Source organism: Sebastes umbrosus, chromosome 19 (assembly GCF_015220745.1).
Source record: "Sebastes umbrosus isolate fSebUmb1 chromosome 19, fSebUmb1.pri, whole genome shotgun sequence".
NCBI classification, from domain to species: Eukaryota; Metazoa; Chordata; class Actinopteri; order Perciformes; family Sebastidae; genus Sebastes; species Sebastes umbrosus.
In genome coordinates this window covers 24,394,747-24,409,827 of record NC_051287.1, presented here as the reverse complement: position 1 = coordinate 24,409,827, position 15,081 = coordinate 24,394,747, and the positions used below count along the sequence as shown (strand labels likewise).

The following is a 15,081-nucleotide window of genomic DNA, read 5'->3' as shown; positions in this document are numbered from 1 at the left end:
AGTGTCTCCCAAACAGACCAATTAGAGAGGTAATCAGAGGAGGGAATAGCAGACTGTACTGCACACATCCATTCTTACTCCAACCACAAACGATGACAAGGATTAAAGTCCCTGTGAAGATCCTCTCATGGAGAATAATCCCTGTTTTGTCTTGTTGTGCCTTTGCTGTGCCGCTCTTTGCATAAATCTCTCACTCTTGGTCTCTTTTTCTTTTATTCTTCTTTCTGCCCTCAAGCTAGCTCCCACGCAGTACTTTGAGTCCACTGACTTTGATCAAGATGAGTGATGATATATTGGCCTCTAACTTTACAACTGCACAGCTGAAGTTATTTAACCGTGTCGCCAGGCGTTATTAAAGCTACACCCTTTTTCCACAATCTGTTTTACTATTCAGGGTTTTACAGTTCGGTCCTGGTTTATAGAGGCCCCTGCACCATCTGCTGGAGTCAGTGTCCTCATGTCTTCCTTCTCATCTTTGTCTTTCCTCTGCAACAGGAGCTTCAGCTTTACTCCTCATCACTATCATGCTTCCACGAAGACACTGCACTGCTGTCCTTGCAAAGCCTCGGCTTCCACCTTTGATTGGATGGATGCTAGGTTCCTATCCTACCTCCTTGACACATTTTTTTGCTGAGGAAGGTTCCTAACGGAGTGAAATGACCCAGAAGTATCTAAGTAGCAGCCATGTTGAGAGCTGTTTGAATTCTCTAAATGCTAAGGAAAGATGCTTCAATGCTTCCTTATTTATCACCTTTAGCATAGGATACACTGGACCATCCTTTACCAAAGGAAAGGAGATAATGCCGTCCCACAATTCCTTGCGGCCGCAACATTTAAAGCGACGCACCATTCTGCCGTTCATGAAAACAAACAATTGACTTTCACTTCTTTGCAATATACACTCACCGGCCACTTTATTAGGTACACCTTGCTAGTACCGGGTGGTTTTCTGCTGCTGTAGCCCATCTGCTTCAAGGTTCGACGTGTTGTACGTTCAGAGATGGTATTCTACATACCTTGGTTGTAACGAGTGGTTATTTGAGTTACTGTTGCCTTTCTATCATCTCGAACCACTCTGCCCATTCTCCTCTGACCTCTGAAAAACAAGGCATTTTCCTCCACACAACTGACGCTCATTGGATATTTTCTCTTTTTCGGACCATTCTCTGTAAACCCTAGAGATGGTTGTGCGTGAAAATCCCAGTAGATCAGCAGTTTTTGAAATACTCAGACCAGCCCGTCTGGCACCAACAACCATGCCATGTTCAAAGTCACTTAAATCCCCTTTCTTCCCCATTCTGATGCTCGGTTTGAACTTCAGCAAGTCGTCTTCACCACGTCTAGATGCCTAAATGCATTGAGTTGCTGCCATGTGATTGGCTGATTAGCTATTTGTGTTAAGAAGCAATTGAACAGGTGTGCCTAATAAAGTGGCCGGTGAGTGTACGTTCTTTGTGGAGGGTTCCCCCCTCCACTGTTGCAGAAGAGCGATGACTCGCTTCTGTTATTGCCAGCCCACCTAAAAGATGTTTCGAGCACTTTCACTCTCGGGCGTGGACACGTTGCTCCAACAACAGCAAGATTAATTTGTCATGAGCAAGGAAGACGGTTTGGTCACTTCAGATCTCCCTCTGAATGAGGGGACTGGATGGTTCTGATGGCCCAATTATTTATTATTTCCCCACAAAAAACGCCACTATTTGTTAGTTTGCCACACAAAGCCTTGCTGTCCAAACCAGACTGATAATATAGGACCATTAAGGATTGAAAGAGTTATGTTTGGGCACTATGACAACATACTGTATACTGTAGATGATTGTCAGGTATTAAATTCCCAGGATTTGCCAACAGCAGACATTTCTGTTATTCATCAGCAGTTTCTTTCAAAACTGATTTTTAAGAAAATTTTCGTAGTATTCATAGTATTAGAAGATTTATTTTCCCCTCTCGCCCACTGCTAGAGAGTGATATACTGTAAGTAGGGATGCATAACCCTTTCTACAGTAGTGCATGAGACAGGTAATCTGAAAAAACAAACATGTGCCTCCGGTGTCCTCCGGACAAATCTGCAAGATTTCACAGACTCGAGGAAAACAACCAGTCAGAGCTGATCTGGAGTCTGACATCCAGCTGCCGTCTCTGAGCAGCTGTCAATCATTTGCGAACTCTGAACAAACGGTCAAACTACTAGGCAGTGCTGATCAAATATAAATCAATATTCTGTCACTATTTCTCTACTCAAATATTTCCAGTAACATCTTGTAGTGTACTGTTTAGCTGTAAAATGAGAAAGTTTGTGACTTGGCAGCCATGTCGAGATCAGTTGAGGAAATACCAAGCACCGACCACCAGCTGGAGCACAGCCAATAGGAATGCTCGCTCTCTGAAATGACCTGTGATTGGACAAAGTCTCCCGTCACGGGCTAAATTTTTTTAAAGCCTGAAAACAGAGCCATGAGGAGGTGCAGTCTAGAAGTCTAGTTTTCTCTCAGAACACTTGAATTACAATATGCTTAATGGATTATTATGGAATTTTTGCCAAATTATGCCAAAAAATGGTTGCCTATTGAAGCTTTAATAATACCATTACATTTTTAAAAATGACTTTGAAAACCTATTTTATTTTCATCAGATGCTCCTCACTTTCTAACTGTAACGATATTGAATATACAACTTGATGCTGTTGCTGACATTTTAACATCCAACTTTGTGTTTTTCTGATGCCATCAAACATAGTTTGCATTAGGGATGTTAATAATTAAATCATTGATAATAATTGGGTGGGACTTTAACGACCGCAGCCCTGCATGCAAGATACTAATGGAGCGGTTTAAGAGTACATGAGCACAGTATCGGACCCAATACTGATATCTGTATCGGTGCATCCCTAGATATAAGTAACAGGGGGAAAAAATACATACTGTAAGACCATCTGGTGGTGGACACTACCAAGGTCAAACGATTCTTTTTTTTTATTAGATCAAAGCGCTAGTTATGATCTAAGCCTGCAGTATCAGCATCTGTTTTGAAGAGGTCAGCACATATAAGCCTATTCACAGAAGACATTTTAATAGGCTTTTGTCACAGTAACAAAAGCACAGGTGTAAATAATACAATGAATGATGGCTGAATACCCTGTAGCTGCTTTGGTTGCAGTTTCCTGGTACGACTGGGACGCTTGATTAAAACGGAGCCATTGTTAATGTTGTTAGTAACACCTGTGCTTTTGATACTCTGACCAAAGTCCAAATGTACAGTAACTGCTGTGAGAAAGGCCTATAGCGGTCCAATGGGGCAGCTCTGGTAGTGAGACACAATGTAACTGACACAAGGATATGTCTAACGTCTGTCAAAATAGCAGGAAAAGGGAATAAAATACTCCATTTATTTAGATTGTGGGGTAATCTCATTTAATTACAATGTTTTTTTCAAGTATATCGAGATTTTGATGTTTGATTATGGTACACCACCTTGTATTATTTATATATACCTTATATTAGTTCAATAGACCTTTTTCCTGGCAGGCATTTACGTGTGATAGCAGGAAACACACAGGTGTAGTTAGTAAAATGATTAGTGGTTAGAGGTATAGAGGTATTCCAGTAGTAGGGCCTGGGTATTGTGCATGCTGTCATGGCTTACTGATGTACCTATATGGAACATTGTTAATGTTATTAGTTACACCTGTGGCAAGCTTGTGTGATGTTTCCATGGCAGACACGGGATGCGTTCAGGCACAGTATAAAGTATACGTTAACCGCACATTGGCAGTGTATAATATGGCTCTAGATTGTGTTTACGTACCTATAGCGCATAAACTAGGGCTGTCAAAGTTAACGTGATAATAATGTTTTAACGCAAATTTGTTTTAATGGCGCTAATTTCACATTAACACAATCGATCTTTTGGAGGGCTCAGTTTAAAGCTAGAGTAAAGATACTGGCATCATATGAAACTAGCAAAACTAAGAAATCCATCGGTACCAACCATGTTATACTGACTTGTCACGAAGGAGGCAAATTAAGCTTGCAAAAAATTTTGGCGAGGAAAAACTGGCATGTCCATTTTCAAAGGGTTCCCTTGACCTCTGACCTCGATATGTGAATGAAAATGGGTTCTATGGGTCTCCCCTTTACAGACATGCCCATTTTATGATAATCCCATACAGTATTGGCAAGTCATAGTCGAGTCAAGTTGACAAATCTCCTTTTAAGGTACATTTTGAACAGATAAAAAATTTGTGATTAATTTGCGATTAATCACGATTAACTATGGACAATCGTGCGATCAATCGCGTTTAAATTTTGAGTGAATGTAATTGAAAATGTATGCACTCCCAGTCTTGACATGTATTGGTCCCGTACCTCCTCTTCACTCAGTCGTATTTGTCTTGGCTGGTGAACTAAAAATGTTTCTCCCAGTGTCAGCAGATAGCTGGATTAGTGTGGGCCAATCAGTGCACTGTGGTCTCCTCCAAGGAGCTGCAGGTCACTGGATTAGCAATTGTCTCTCTCTCTCTCTCATCCTTCCTCTCTGTCTCTCATTGGGCCAGTGGTCAAGCTTAGAGGTATTGCCCTCGCTTTGTTGTCCCTTGACTGCTCTCACCCAAATTGTTCCCCACATTAAACAGTCCCCCCTCTCTTTCAAAGCGTGGCTTGTAATGGCAAGGCAGAACAATGGATCTCGCTGCCACAGCTGATATTTTCTACAATTCCCTCCTGACTGACCCGGCTGTGGGAGTAGAGGGTTCATCGTTGAATTTTTGGAGCGTCCTCAAGGACTTGAAAAGCAGATGTGATTCTCGGCCGGTCTGGGACTGTGTGTAGAAATTCCTGTTGGATTGTGTCCAGGTTTTTCTGCGACATTGCTGACATTTTTGGATTCTTATGGAGTAATTCAGTGGACAATATGGACTTTGAAAAAGAAGAACTATTAGCTGGAAATTTCATCTCAATTAGCTTTATCAGCTGATGTCAGTAAAAGCCTCAGCACTGCATTACCAGTGATTAGTGTACTGCTTGAGTGAACTGCAATTTTTGGACATAGCCAGTCTTGTTCACCCTTGTCCTCATGGCATCTGAGCATTGTCCTCTGACCGGAGCAGAGCGAGCTATGTGTAGACTGGTCCACTGTGGACCCCGACCTCAAGCTATGCTAAGGCCGTTACACTTGGAGCTTCAGGTGTACGTGGAGAAAACACGAACCAAGCAAAAACACAGGTACTGCTTCAACACCGAAAAGGACCAGTTCTGTGTAGGGAGGCACCGACCTGACTTTTTCAGGCCCGATAGCTATACCTGGGCCGATACCGAGTACCGATCCAATACCAGGGTTTAATTAATAAGTTGTATACCTCACTGTGTGGAGGTGACTGAGTTCATTCTTTCATGTGTAAGGCAACAACAGGCTTTACTTAAACATTGCTTTCCTAACTTTGTAAAGCAAAATGTGATCACTAAAAACATAGATGTAAATTTATTTGATTCTTTATGATCAAAATGATAAATCTTACAACAGCAACTTGATAAAAAATCTTCAAGATTAACAGGAATAACAACTCAAGTGTAAACCTTTTTAATGCAGCAACAGATTAGAATTGGAATTAAAATTGAAGTGAATAATGTATTGAGTATATAAACATAGAATTGAATTGAACTGAATATATTGGCCCGATTTACACCGATATCCGATCCAGCTATTTGAATTGGTATCGGTCCCGATAACTGATCCAGTATCGGTATCGCTGCATCTCTAGTTCTGTGGTGATGTTGATGCTTGACAAACAAGGTTTTTGCAAATGACCTTGGTGAGCACACTGATTCTAGATCAGGACGTTGAGAAGATTTGACCAGAAGATCCTGTTGGTAATGTAATTAACTGTTAATTACCTGTTACAATAGATCCTTTTGGCATTGACAAATATGTACCAATTGCAATTACGGTCATGATTTTGACAAGCAGGAAGACTGAGGAGACATTTGCATCTACATTGCTCTTGACTACACACAGGTGACAAAATACAAAAGTGCTTGTACTGTGTGAATTGTGCTTCATTAAATTTAAGATGACCAACATTACAGGGAATCAAAATAGTAGTTTGTGTGCAAGTGAAATTAGGTAAACATTCCCGTGTCCCGTGAATTGCAATGTGGAAATATGAAGAAAAAGGGAACAGGTAGATCAAATAAATAGATATAAAAATGAGATGGGGCCCTGACCATTGTAAATAGAGATTAAATGACAGATAGATATACTTCATGGGATAGGAGGTGTTTAAAGAAATGGAGGAAGTGTTTCTTCAATGCACCTATGAAACAATTGAACGCTTTGAGTTTCCCTACTGAAGCTGCAGGTGAAACTACATATGGTTCACAGCATCTCTTTGCTACATTTTTGAATGAGTGCCATTTGTAAAACAGATTAGATTGGAGGATAATCCTTGCTTAACTCTACATTCTAGTACCGTATCTGGAATTTAGAGCTGCAACCAAATCGGCTGGTCTCTAGTTTATCCTGGATTATACAATGAACCTTGGGTGCAGACTTTCTGGATGCAACTCACTAATGACGAGGCCTCGTTGTGCATGTTGGGACTGAGTGCTGTATGTGCAAGATGTTTTAAAGGACAGTAGTATATTCATATGTCTACACATTTTTGTCTTGATACATCAATATTTTGGTAAATGATTATTTTGTCTCCTGTCATACCTGGTTTGTGATTTTATATTTATTTATTTCACAAACATCTTAAAAAATAGTATATCTGTGTGTTCTGTGCACATCATCTTATAGCCCTGAGATGCTTACTTTTCAGATATGGGTTCCATCAAATACCATATGAATTGATTGAAATGTTCCCTTAACATTAAGGAAGTCGCCAATACACACAAAGTTAACATTTCTTTTACTTTCCCTGAGTCGGCGTCGTTGATCCAGCAGTTGCCATGGTAACTAGGGCTTGTAGAGGTGGTGGGAAGACTCCTCTTGACTTGGCCTTTGATATTTATTTCTGGAAAGTGTTTCTTCTAATGTATTTCAGCTTAGCAACATAGGGGAGCAGATACACTCGGATTGTCATGTGTTGACACAGGAATGACCAACATTTTTGATTTGCTGATTTTTCCCTGTTCACATGGACTGTGAAGAATATCAGTTGATGACTGACTCTTTTTATATTTTTTATAGAAAGCACTACTATTCATATACAGTATACTCAACCATTAATGCAAAACAACTGTACGTCTTTATATGTGAGCAGTAATGAGCGAAAAGTGCAACACCTTTTCAAGGTGCTCATCCCTGAGCCTTAGACTCTGTTGCTAAGGCAACAGTCCACAGATATGGCTACAGACCTTGTTGTCATGGCGATGCAGGCAATTTGTTCCTTACCCTGAGAAGATATTGCTCTGCCACTGTAATAATCCATATATATTACTATACATTGTTCTATCTCTGATCGTGCTCATGTGTTAATACTGTCTTCTGTCTTTCCCTGTATGTGTGTGTGTGTGTGCGTGTAAACCTGTGTGTGCGTGTAAACCTGTGTGTGCACCCTCTAGGATGGAGGCTTCTTGCTTGGAGTTGGCTTTGGAAGGAGAGCGGCTGTGCAAGGCCGGGGACTTTAAAGGCGGGACAGCGTTTTTTGAGGCAGCCGTGCAGGTCGGCACAGAAGACCTTAAGACCCTCAGTGCCATCTACAGCCAGCTGGGCAACGCCTACTTCTACCTCAAAGAGTACGGCAAAGCCCTGGAGTACCACAAACATGACCTTACTCTGGCCAGGTGAGCACTGTACCTTTTTATGCCTCCGCGCCGGTGACAGCTGTGGCTGGAGGCATTATGTTTTTGGGTTGTCCGTACTATGGCGTTTAATTAGGATCAGAATTCGCGGAAAAAGCATCATCGCGAGGAAGCATTTCTGCTCCGCATGCACAAATGCAGTCGCGCGAGCGCGGGGGCTGTGATGAGCGCTCGCTCGACCCTCTCTACACGCTCGCAACTGCTCAACTCGCTCGCTCATCAAGTTGACTTTTGAGACTTTGGAGGCGGGGATGGAACAGACAGTGGCTGATGTGTCCGCTCTTTGATTGGTCACATTCAAAACCTACAGTCTCTGACGGCGAAGGCAGAACATGAATAATTCATGAACACGTGACACCGTTGTCCAATCATAGAGCACAGAACACGTGACCGTCCACTCCTCCAAATATCACAACGTTATATCTGGGAAGCAATTACAATGTGGGTGGCTCACATGCCGGCAAAAGTCCACCGGATGACACAAAATTACATTTTGCCTCATCCGGCAGACCCTCGCAGGCAAAAGGGGGGAGAGCTCCGGGCGCCGGTAACACAGAAGGAAGCCGAACATCATTTCATACCACCCACATTGCAAAGTCAGTTGAAAATCGGCAAAGTTTCCCTTTTAATTTGAATTTGAGAGAGGTATTTATTTTCATCCAGTCAGATACTAAGTTATTGGGAAATGTGCTTGAATGTTGCCTGTAATTTGTTTGTACATGATCAACAGTAATCATCTGTATTTTGTTTTTACAAATCACTCTCCTCAGCCTCGGAGAAAAGCTTGTGCATATTTATCCCAGCATTCAAAACCACATGAAACACATCCAGAAAGTTTAATTTATGAGGCATTGGTTGCATATTTGTTGTTGTTTGTCTGCTTTGGTGGCTTAAAGCTCTTACAGTAACAGGCACTAAAGGACAGCATCTTCCTACTAAGGGAACTTACAGAAAAGGAAATAATATAAACTATAAGGATTCCAATGATTAATCTAAAGTTTTTATTTTTTTATTTTATATTGATAATAATAAACTGTCAAGAGAGGAACTTCTTGTTACCAGTTACATGAGATTCCATTGGGTTTTTATTGAAGACAGTCTGCATAGCTGGAAAAAAATATGAATTGTTTAAAATCAGTGACTGAAGCAGATGAAACAATGATTTATAATTTATAACAAATGAAAACAGACATTCTGCTGTGTCCATCTCTGGAGCCTGATTGCAATTCATTTATAAATGAATCCTTTTAGTTGTGATTTGATAATAGTTTAATGATTTTCGCTTAATAAAGCAAACTTTGAAGCTGGGTAACAGTTATTCACATCACTAGTCGGCTCATTTATGTAATCGGAGCTCTCTATATATGGGAGGAATGATGTACTAATGATTCTACCATTTGATACCCGGACCAGATGCATAAAGAGCATTGGGGATTTTGATTATATTGACATTGAATTAGACAAAGAAAATTCCAAGAAAAAGTGAGGGGACTTAGTAACAGTAACAGTCGACTACCAGCTGGATATTTAGCTCGTATGAGTAATCCGGTCCCCTGCAGTGAGTGCAGCTGGTTCTTCAGCAGGGAACTGATCAGAGACCTTGGGGAGATTTACCTTGTTACATTAGAGTCTCACCAGGGCCACTGGGACCTGGTCCTAGTCAGTAAGCAACCAATTAAAAATGTACTATCTCCCAATTAAATCTTCTTCTAATGGATACTGTTTAACTAAATGACATTGACATAGAAAAACTGTAGCCCCCACCACTGAATATCAAATATGTGTTTTCTTTTGCTTTCTCAGAACAATAGGAGACAGAATCGGAGAAGGAAAAGCCAGCGGTAACCTTGGTAACACATTAAAAGTGTTGGGGCGCTTCGATGAGGCTGTTGTGTGCTGTCAAAGACACCTGGATATTTCTCAAGAGCAGGGAGACAAGGTAACACACGTTTTTATAGCATCTCTAATAAAAGTCCTCAAAAAGCTACAATACATTCAGTTTGCTGCCTGTAGTGTTTATTTGCTCGTTTGACTGCATCAAAATTGTCCTACACAATCTCTATTTAATATTTGAGACATTTTACATGTATACGCTGTATTTTTATACCTCCAGTTTAACTCTAAGCTTCATTTAAGCATATTACTGTAGGCATATGTGGATGTCCATATGCTCGTATACACACAATCTTCTGGAAAAAAAAAGGAAATCAAAAGAATATAAATAAATAAAGATCTTTGTAATTGATGTAAACTAGGGCTGTCAAAGTTAACCTGATAATAACGCGTCAACATAAATTAGTTTTAACGCACATTAATGCAATTGATCTTTCGGAGGTAATAGCAGGCTCAGTTTTAAAGTTTTAAAGCTTCAAAAACTTAAAGCTAAGTTTTTGGGTGAGGAAAAACTGTTATGGCCATTTTCAAAGGGGTGAAAATGGGTTCTGTTGGTCCCCACGAGTCTCCCCTTTACTGACATGCCAACTCAATAATAATTAAGTCATCATAACTACATGATCACATGCAGTTTTGGTGCAAATCACAGTCAAGTCAGCACACTGACGGGCTTGGTTTTGCCACTTTATGATTTTAGCACATTTTTTATGCTAACTGCAGTACCTGTGAGGGTTTCTGAAAAATATTTGTCGTTTTGTGTTAATTGATTTCCAATAATAAATATGTACATATATGTATATACTGTACGATATGTGCATGGGATTATTTGCCCAATCCTATGTTGATAAGAGTATTAGATACTTGACTATATACTATACTATATACTATACTTAAATCTCCCTTTAAAGTACATTTTGAACAGATAAAAAATGCACAATTAATCATAGACAATCATGCGATTAATTGCAAATCTCGATTAAATATTGGAATCGATTGACAGCCCTAATATACACACATGTCTTGATATGTGTGAGAGATCTTCCTGCATCCTTTTCCCACTTTTTTTTAACCTTTCTCTTTTGTGTCTCTCTACCGTCTGGTTGCAGGTTGGAGAGGCCAGAGCTCTGTATAACATCGGGAACGTGTTTCACGCGAAGGGCAAACAGCAGTTATGGGGTTGCACCCAGGAACCAGGGGACCTTCCTCCTGATGTCAGAGACACTCTGCAAAGGGCTACTGGCTTTTATGAGTACGTATTGTTGAGTAGTGAACTCACACACATAGGGATGTCACAGAAATTTAGTAATTGATACCAATACCAGTTAAATTCCACGAGTCTTGATGCCCAATTCGATACCCCGGTAAAAAACAAAACAAAGTGATGAATCCCATGTACCTCAACATACACTCCTTTATTCCCATGTGCATACTTTTTTTTGCGAATTTATTTATTAATCCCTGATGATCCGCCTCAAGTTTCTTGCCAAAAACAAAATTTTACAAGATTACATTAGAACACATCTTGATAATGTTATAATTTACCTTTGCTTAATACTCATTTTTACTGAATATAGATTGAACACATCATAATGTAACTAAATGCCATCTCGGTACGTTTTATTTAGCCAAGCAAGACTGTGCTGCCCAGCTGCTGCTAACAACGTAAAAAGCTTTCCTCCTGCCAATTTCAACACCGATTTGTTATTCATGTAGCGTTATCGGGGAAAATTTCTATCCTCCCCGGGACGATGCGACACTGTCATCTCGAGCCCTGATCTACCTGCGGTACTGTAGAGGAACTAGTATCGTAACATTTTCCGATTTTTGGCATCGAATTCTAACCGAAGTCTGTATCGGTTCTCGTGACATCCCTACATACACAGATGGATGTATACAACAGAAAATCTAAACCACAGTGACAGACTAGAGCGTAACTGGACATTATGTGTCAAAGTGGATTTAATGCAGAAAACATATTGATGGATTAAGAATATTTTGCCTTTCCAAAAACGCATACAGAAATCTCATTTATATTGGCATGTGTCACTACTTTGATTCCTACTTTGACTCACCTCTGGCAGTTATTACCTACCTTATTGTTGAATACATCTGGTCCTGTGCGGCACATCTGGATTTGTGTGCAGAGTAATGTGGATCAGAGCACATCTGTGGGTGGAAAAAGCATATTTTTTTTACTGATATTTCACTCCTGGCTTTGGCTGCTCCATTTGTTCTGAATTTCACAATTCTTGTCAAGAGGCAGTCCAGACTTGATTTGGCTCTGTGGCCGGGGTGGTTTTATCAAAACTAACAGCCCTAAGATGTTGCTCACACATACACAGAATAACATTTACTTGAATTTTCCACTAGTCATTGTTCCATTTATTTTCACAATCCCTTCAATCCCAGATGCTTAAATGAATGCTGCCACTGTCATTCTTTATAACTGGGACGCTGTGAGAATTTATGATGAGTCGAGTCATTTTTTCAGACTTCACATTGTTGCTGAAGATTTTCATCAGACCGCAGAATAAGTGACTCCATGCTCTTAGTGTTTCATATGCCTTCTGGCGAACTCCAGGCTCATGTTTGCCTCTCTGTTGAAAGCGCTTCCTTCAGGCCAATCTGCCTCATAGCCCAGTTTTGTGATATACTACACACTGCTGTTCTTTTGACAAGATCTTCCCTCACAGCTAAAGAGCTCTGCAGTTTTATCAGATTTGTCCTCGGGTTTCTCGGTTTGGGGTGGACAGCAGCCTGTTGTAAAGAATGTGTTCACTCTTAACGCAATAGTATACACATATTTTATCTCCACGCCATTATCCGAAGTGTTCAGTTCAAATTTAATTGTAGAATTTACATTCTGACATCTAAATCGTCGGCTTCAAATTGAATTGGTCACCGGTAGACTCTCAATGACATTTTATAGGAAATTGAATGCAGTATTTGTAGTGCCTCTGCAAAGTAGGGAAAATATTACTGAATAACTTAAATATCAGGAAATAAGAGCAACAAATATCTTACACTTATGTTGATTATGTGTAGATCAGTGTTGATGCAATCAATTTAAAATGAAATCTGCAAAATTCAGAAGACGTGGCGGGATTAAATACTTTCTGAAGGTTCGCTAGAAAAAAGCAACTCACTGGTGGGAATGTGTAGCTCCATAGATGTGAAAAAATAGCATGCACATTTGGCATTGCCTGGATAAATAAAACATAATAACCCCATAATGATAGCTCATCTCACAGGGCAATTATACTGTATAGCCCCTATTAAGGCCTTTTTTAAAACAATGGAGCAGTTAACATCAAATTGAGAAACTGGCAAAGGTGAAAGAGAGAACTCCTACATGAATACGAGGTACACATTAAAGGTTGAATTAGTCATTTTTATTATTATATAATAAGCAATATAGCAAAAAGAAATACAGTAAGCTTTTTTGTGTGTTTCATAACTTATCATAATAAACAAATACCATTGGTTTACACCAACATATATGAATCTATTACAAACTTATATTTAGCTATTATCTAATGTTAACATATATAGTGACAATTTACTTTAATCTCGGAAATTTTCATTTAAATAAATGTCTGTTAAGTCACTATCGATCGCCAAATGAGGTAAAACAATGATTGAGCCTATGGCCCACTGATGAAAGTATTGCAATATTTCTATGTTTTCAGTATTATTATTATTATGAAATGGGTGTGGATGTGGTGACATTCCCGGAAAATTACAGTTTTTCTCCGTTGTAGACAAACAAAAAATGGAACTATGAACACAATTCTGAAAACTTGAAACTCATTGGTGCCTTCAAATGAAACTCGTGAGCTCGTGTTTACAACATGGGAAGTCGTGTACTAGATATGCTCGGCATTCAAGTGGTTAAGTCGTGAGAACACCGCTGCTAAGCAACGGCAATATTAACATTACGGTCGGCGTCTAGAAGCCACAGAGGCTAACAATTTAGCAAGCTGGCAAGTCGGTAACATAATGCAGTAAATGCAAAGGCATAATGACAATGGAGAAAGATGAGGCCGTTGGGAATATCAACATTTTCCTCAGACATGTTATACAGTTACGAAGAATAACAATATACGAATAAAATGACAATATATTAACTTATTATGCACCGAAAAATTAACTTCCGTGGCCTCCGCCATTTCTGACAGCGTTCATATGGACTCTTCTCGTGAACATGGTAAACACGACCCCATTTGAAGGCACCGCACTGTAAGTACATAGAAGTTGAATTTTTCTATTCTATTTCTATGCACACGTATCAACAAAAAGACTCCAGACTGCTAAACTCTAAGCACAATTCCATTTTTTTCTCTCAAATAGAACTGATAAATCAACCAGGACTGGAATCTTAAGGATTGCCACTCTAACATAATTTACATACTGCTACTAACTTGCCGTATACGTCTCTCTCTGTAGGATGAACTTGTGTTTGGTCAAAGAACTCGGAGACCGAGCTGCCCAGGGGAGGGCCTACGGGAACCTGGGCAACACCCACTATCTGCTGGGAAACTTCGTTGAAGCTATCAAGTTCCACCGTCAGGTGAGAAACTCAAGACCAGCATCATATTAATACCACCAGTGCATAGATAAGAGCTATCGGCCTTGTTGTCATGTTAGAGCAGAACAGTGACCTTGCGTCGCCAGGGCAACAGCCTTGCTTTGCTTCTGACACAAGGTCATTCACCTTGCAGCTGTTTAGTAACTTTGTGGCCCGCCGTGATACTGCACTGGAATGCACTTGATTGGTGTGTAAAATACAAATCAAGTGCAGTTCTGTTATCGAAAACATTTTTCATTATTTATCTCTCTTATTTAGATCAGGACTCACAAATACTGTGATCACTCACGGCCTTCTGTTTTCAGTACAGCATGTTGGCTTCGCCTTGGCTTGTCCAAACCATTAACACGCACAATAAAATATGGTTTTGTGGTGTTTTGGTGGCTTGTTGTGCACATGCTGTGTGGCTATGATGTCCCAGCCAGAGATCTTCGAGTGTCTTCCCTGAAGCCACAGTGCTGCCACGAGATAAATTTGCAGAACCGTGGTCGTCATCCTGTTCTCCGCCTTATGTGCAGCCCAGAAACAAACAAGCGGTTACCGCAAAATTTGATTTATTGTTGCGTTGTGATCAAACATGTTTGTATAACTTGAGCTTTTAGCTTATGGGTGCAGTCAGACTACACTGCTGTTCATTTCAGCGAAGAAGCAGGCCGTAATGCATTTTCTTCTTGTTGAGAAAATATCTTACCTAGTTTGCCTGGCTTGCACAGACTTCAGTCCGTCTAAAATTTTACATGCAAAATAGCAAGACTCTCCAATGCACAGAGATGGCATGTGTGGCAGAGAGTGCAAGGGCAG

General features: G+C 40.1%; 1 protein-coding gene across 2 annotated transcripts in view; it reads left to right on the top strand.

Moving 5' to 3' along the window:
- gpsm1b (G protein signaling modulator 1b) overlaps positions 1 to 15,081 on the top strand; it is a 39,507-nt gene that overhangs the window by 7,203 nt on the left and 17,223 nt on the right. For both annotated transcript variants that reach the window (XM_037752957.1, XM_037752956.1), the window contains exons 2-5: positions 7,560 to 7,781; positions 9,603 to 9,738; positions 10,799 to 10,941; positions 14,139 to 14,262. In XM_037752957.1, the coding sequence (XP_037608885.1) occupies positions 7,560 to 7,781; positions 9,603 to 9,738; positions 10,799 to 10,941; positions 14,139 to 14,262 (625 nt within the window). The remainder of the gene's footprint in view (positions 1 to 7,559; positions 7,782 to 9,602; positions 9,739 to 10,798; positions 10,942 to 14,138; positions 14,263 to 15,081) is intronic.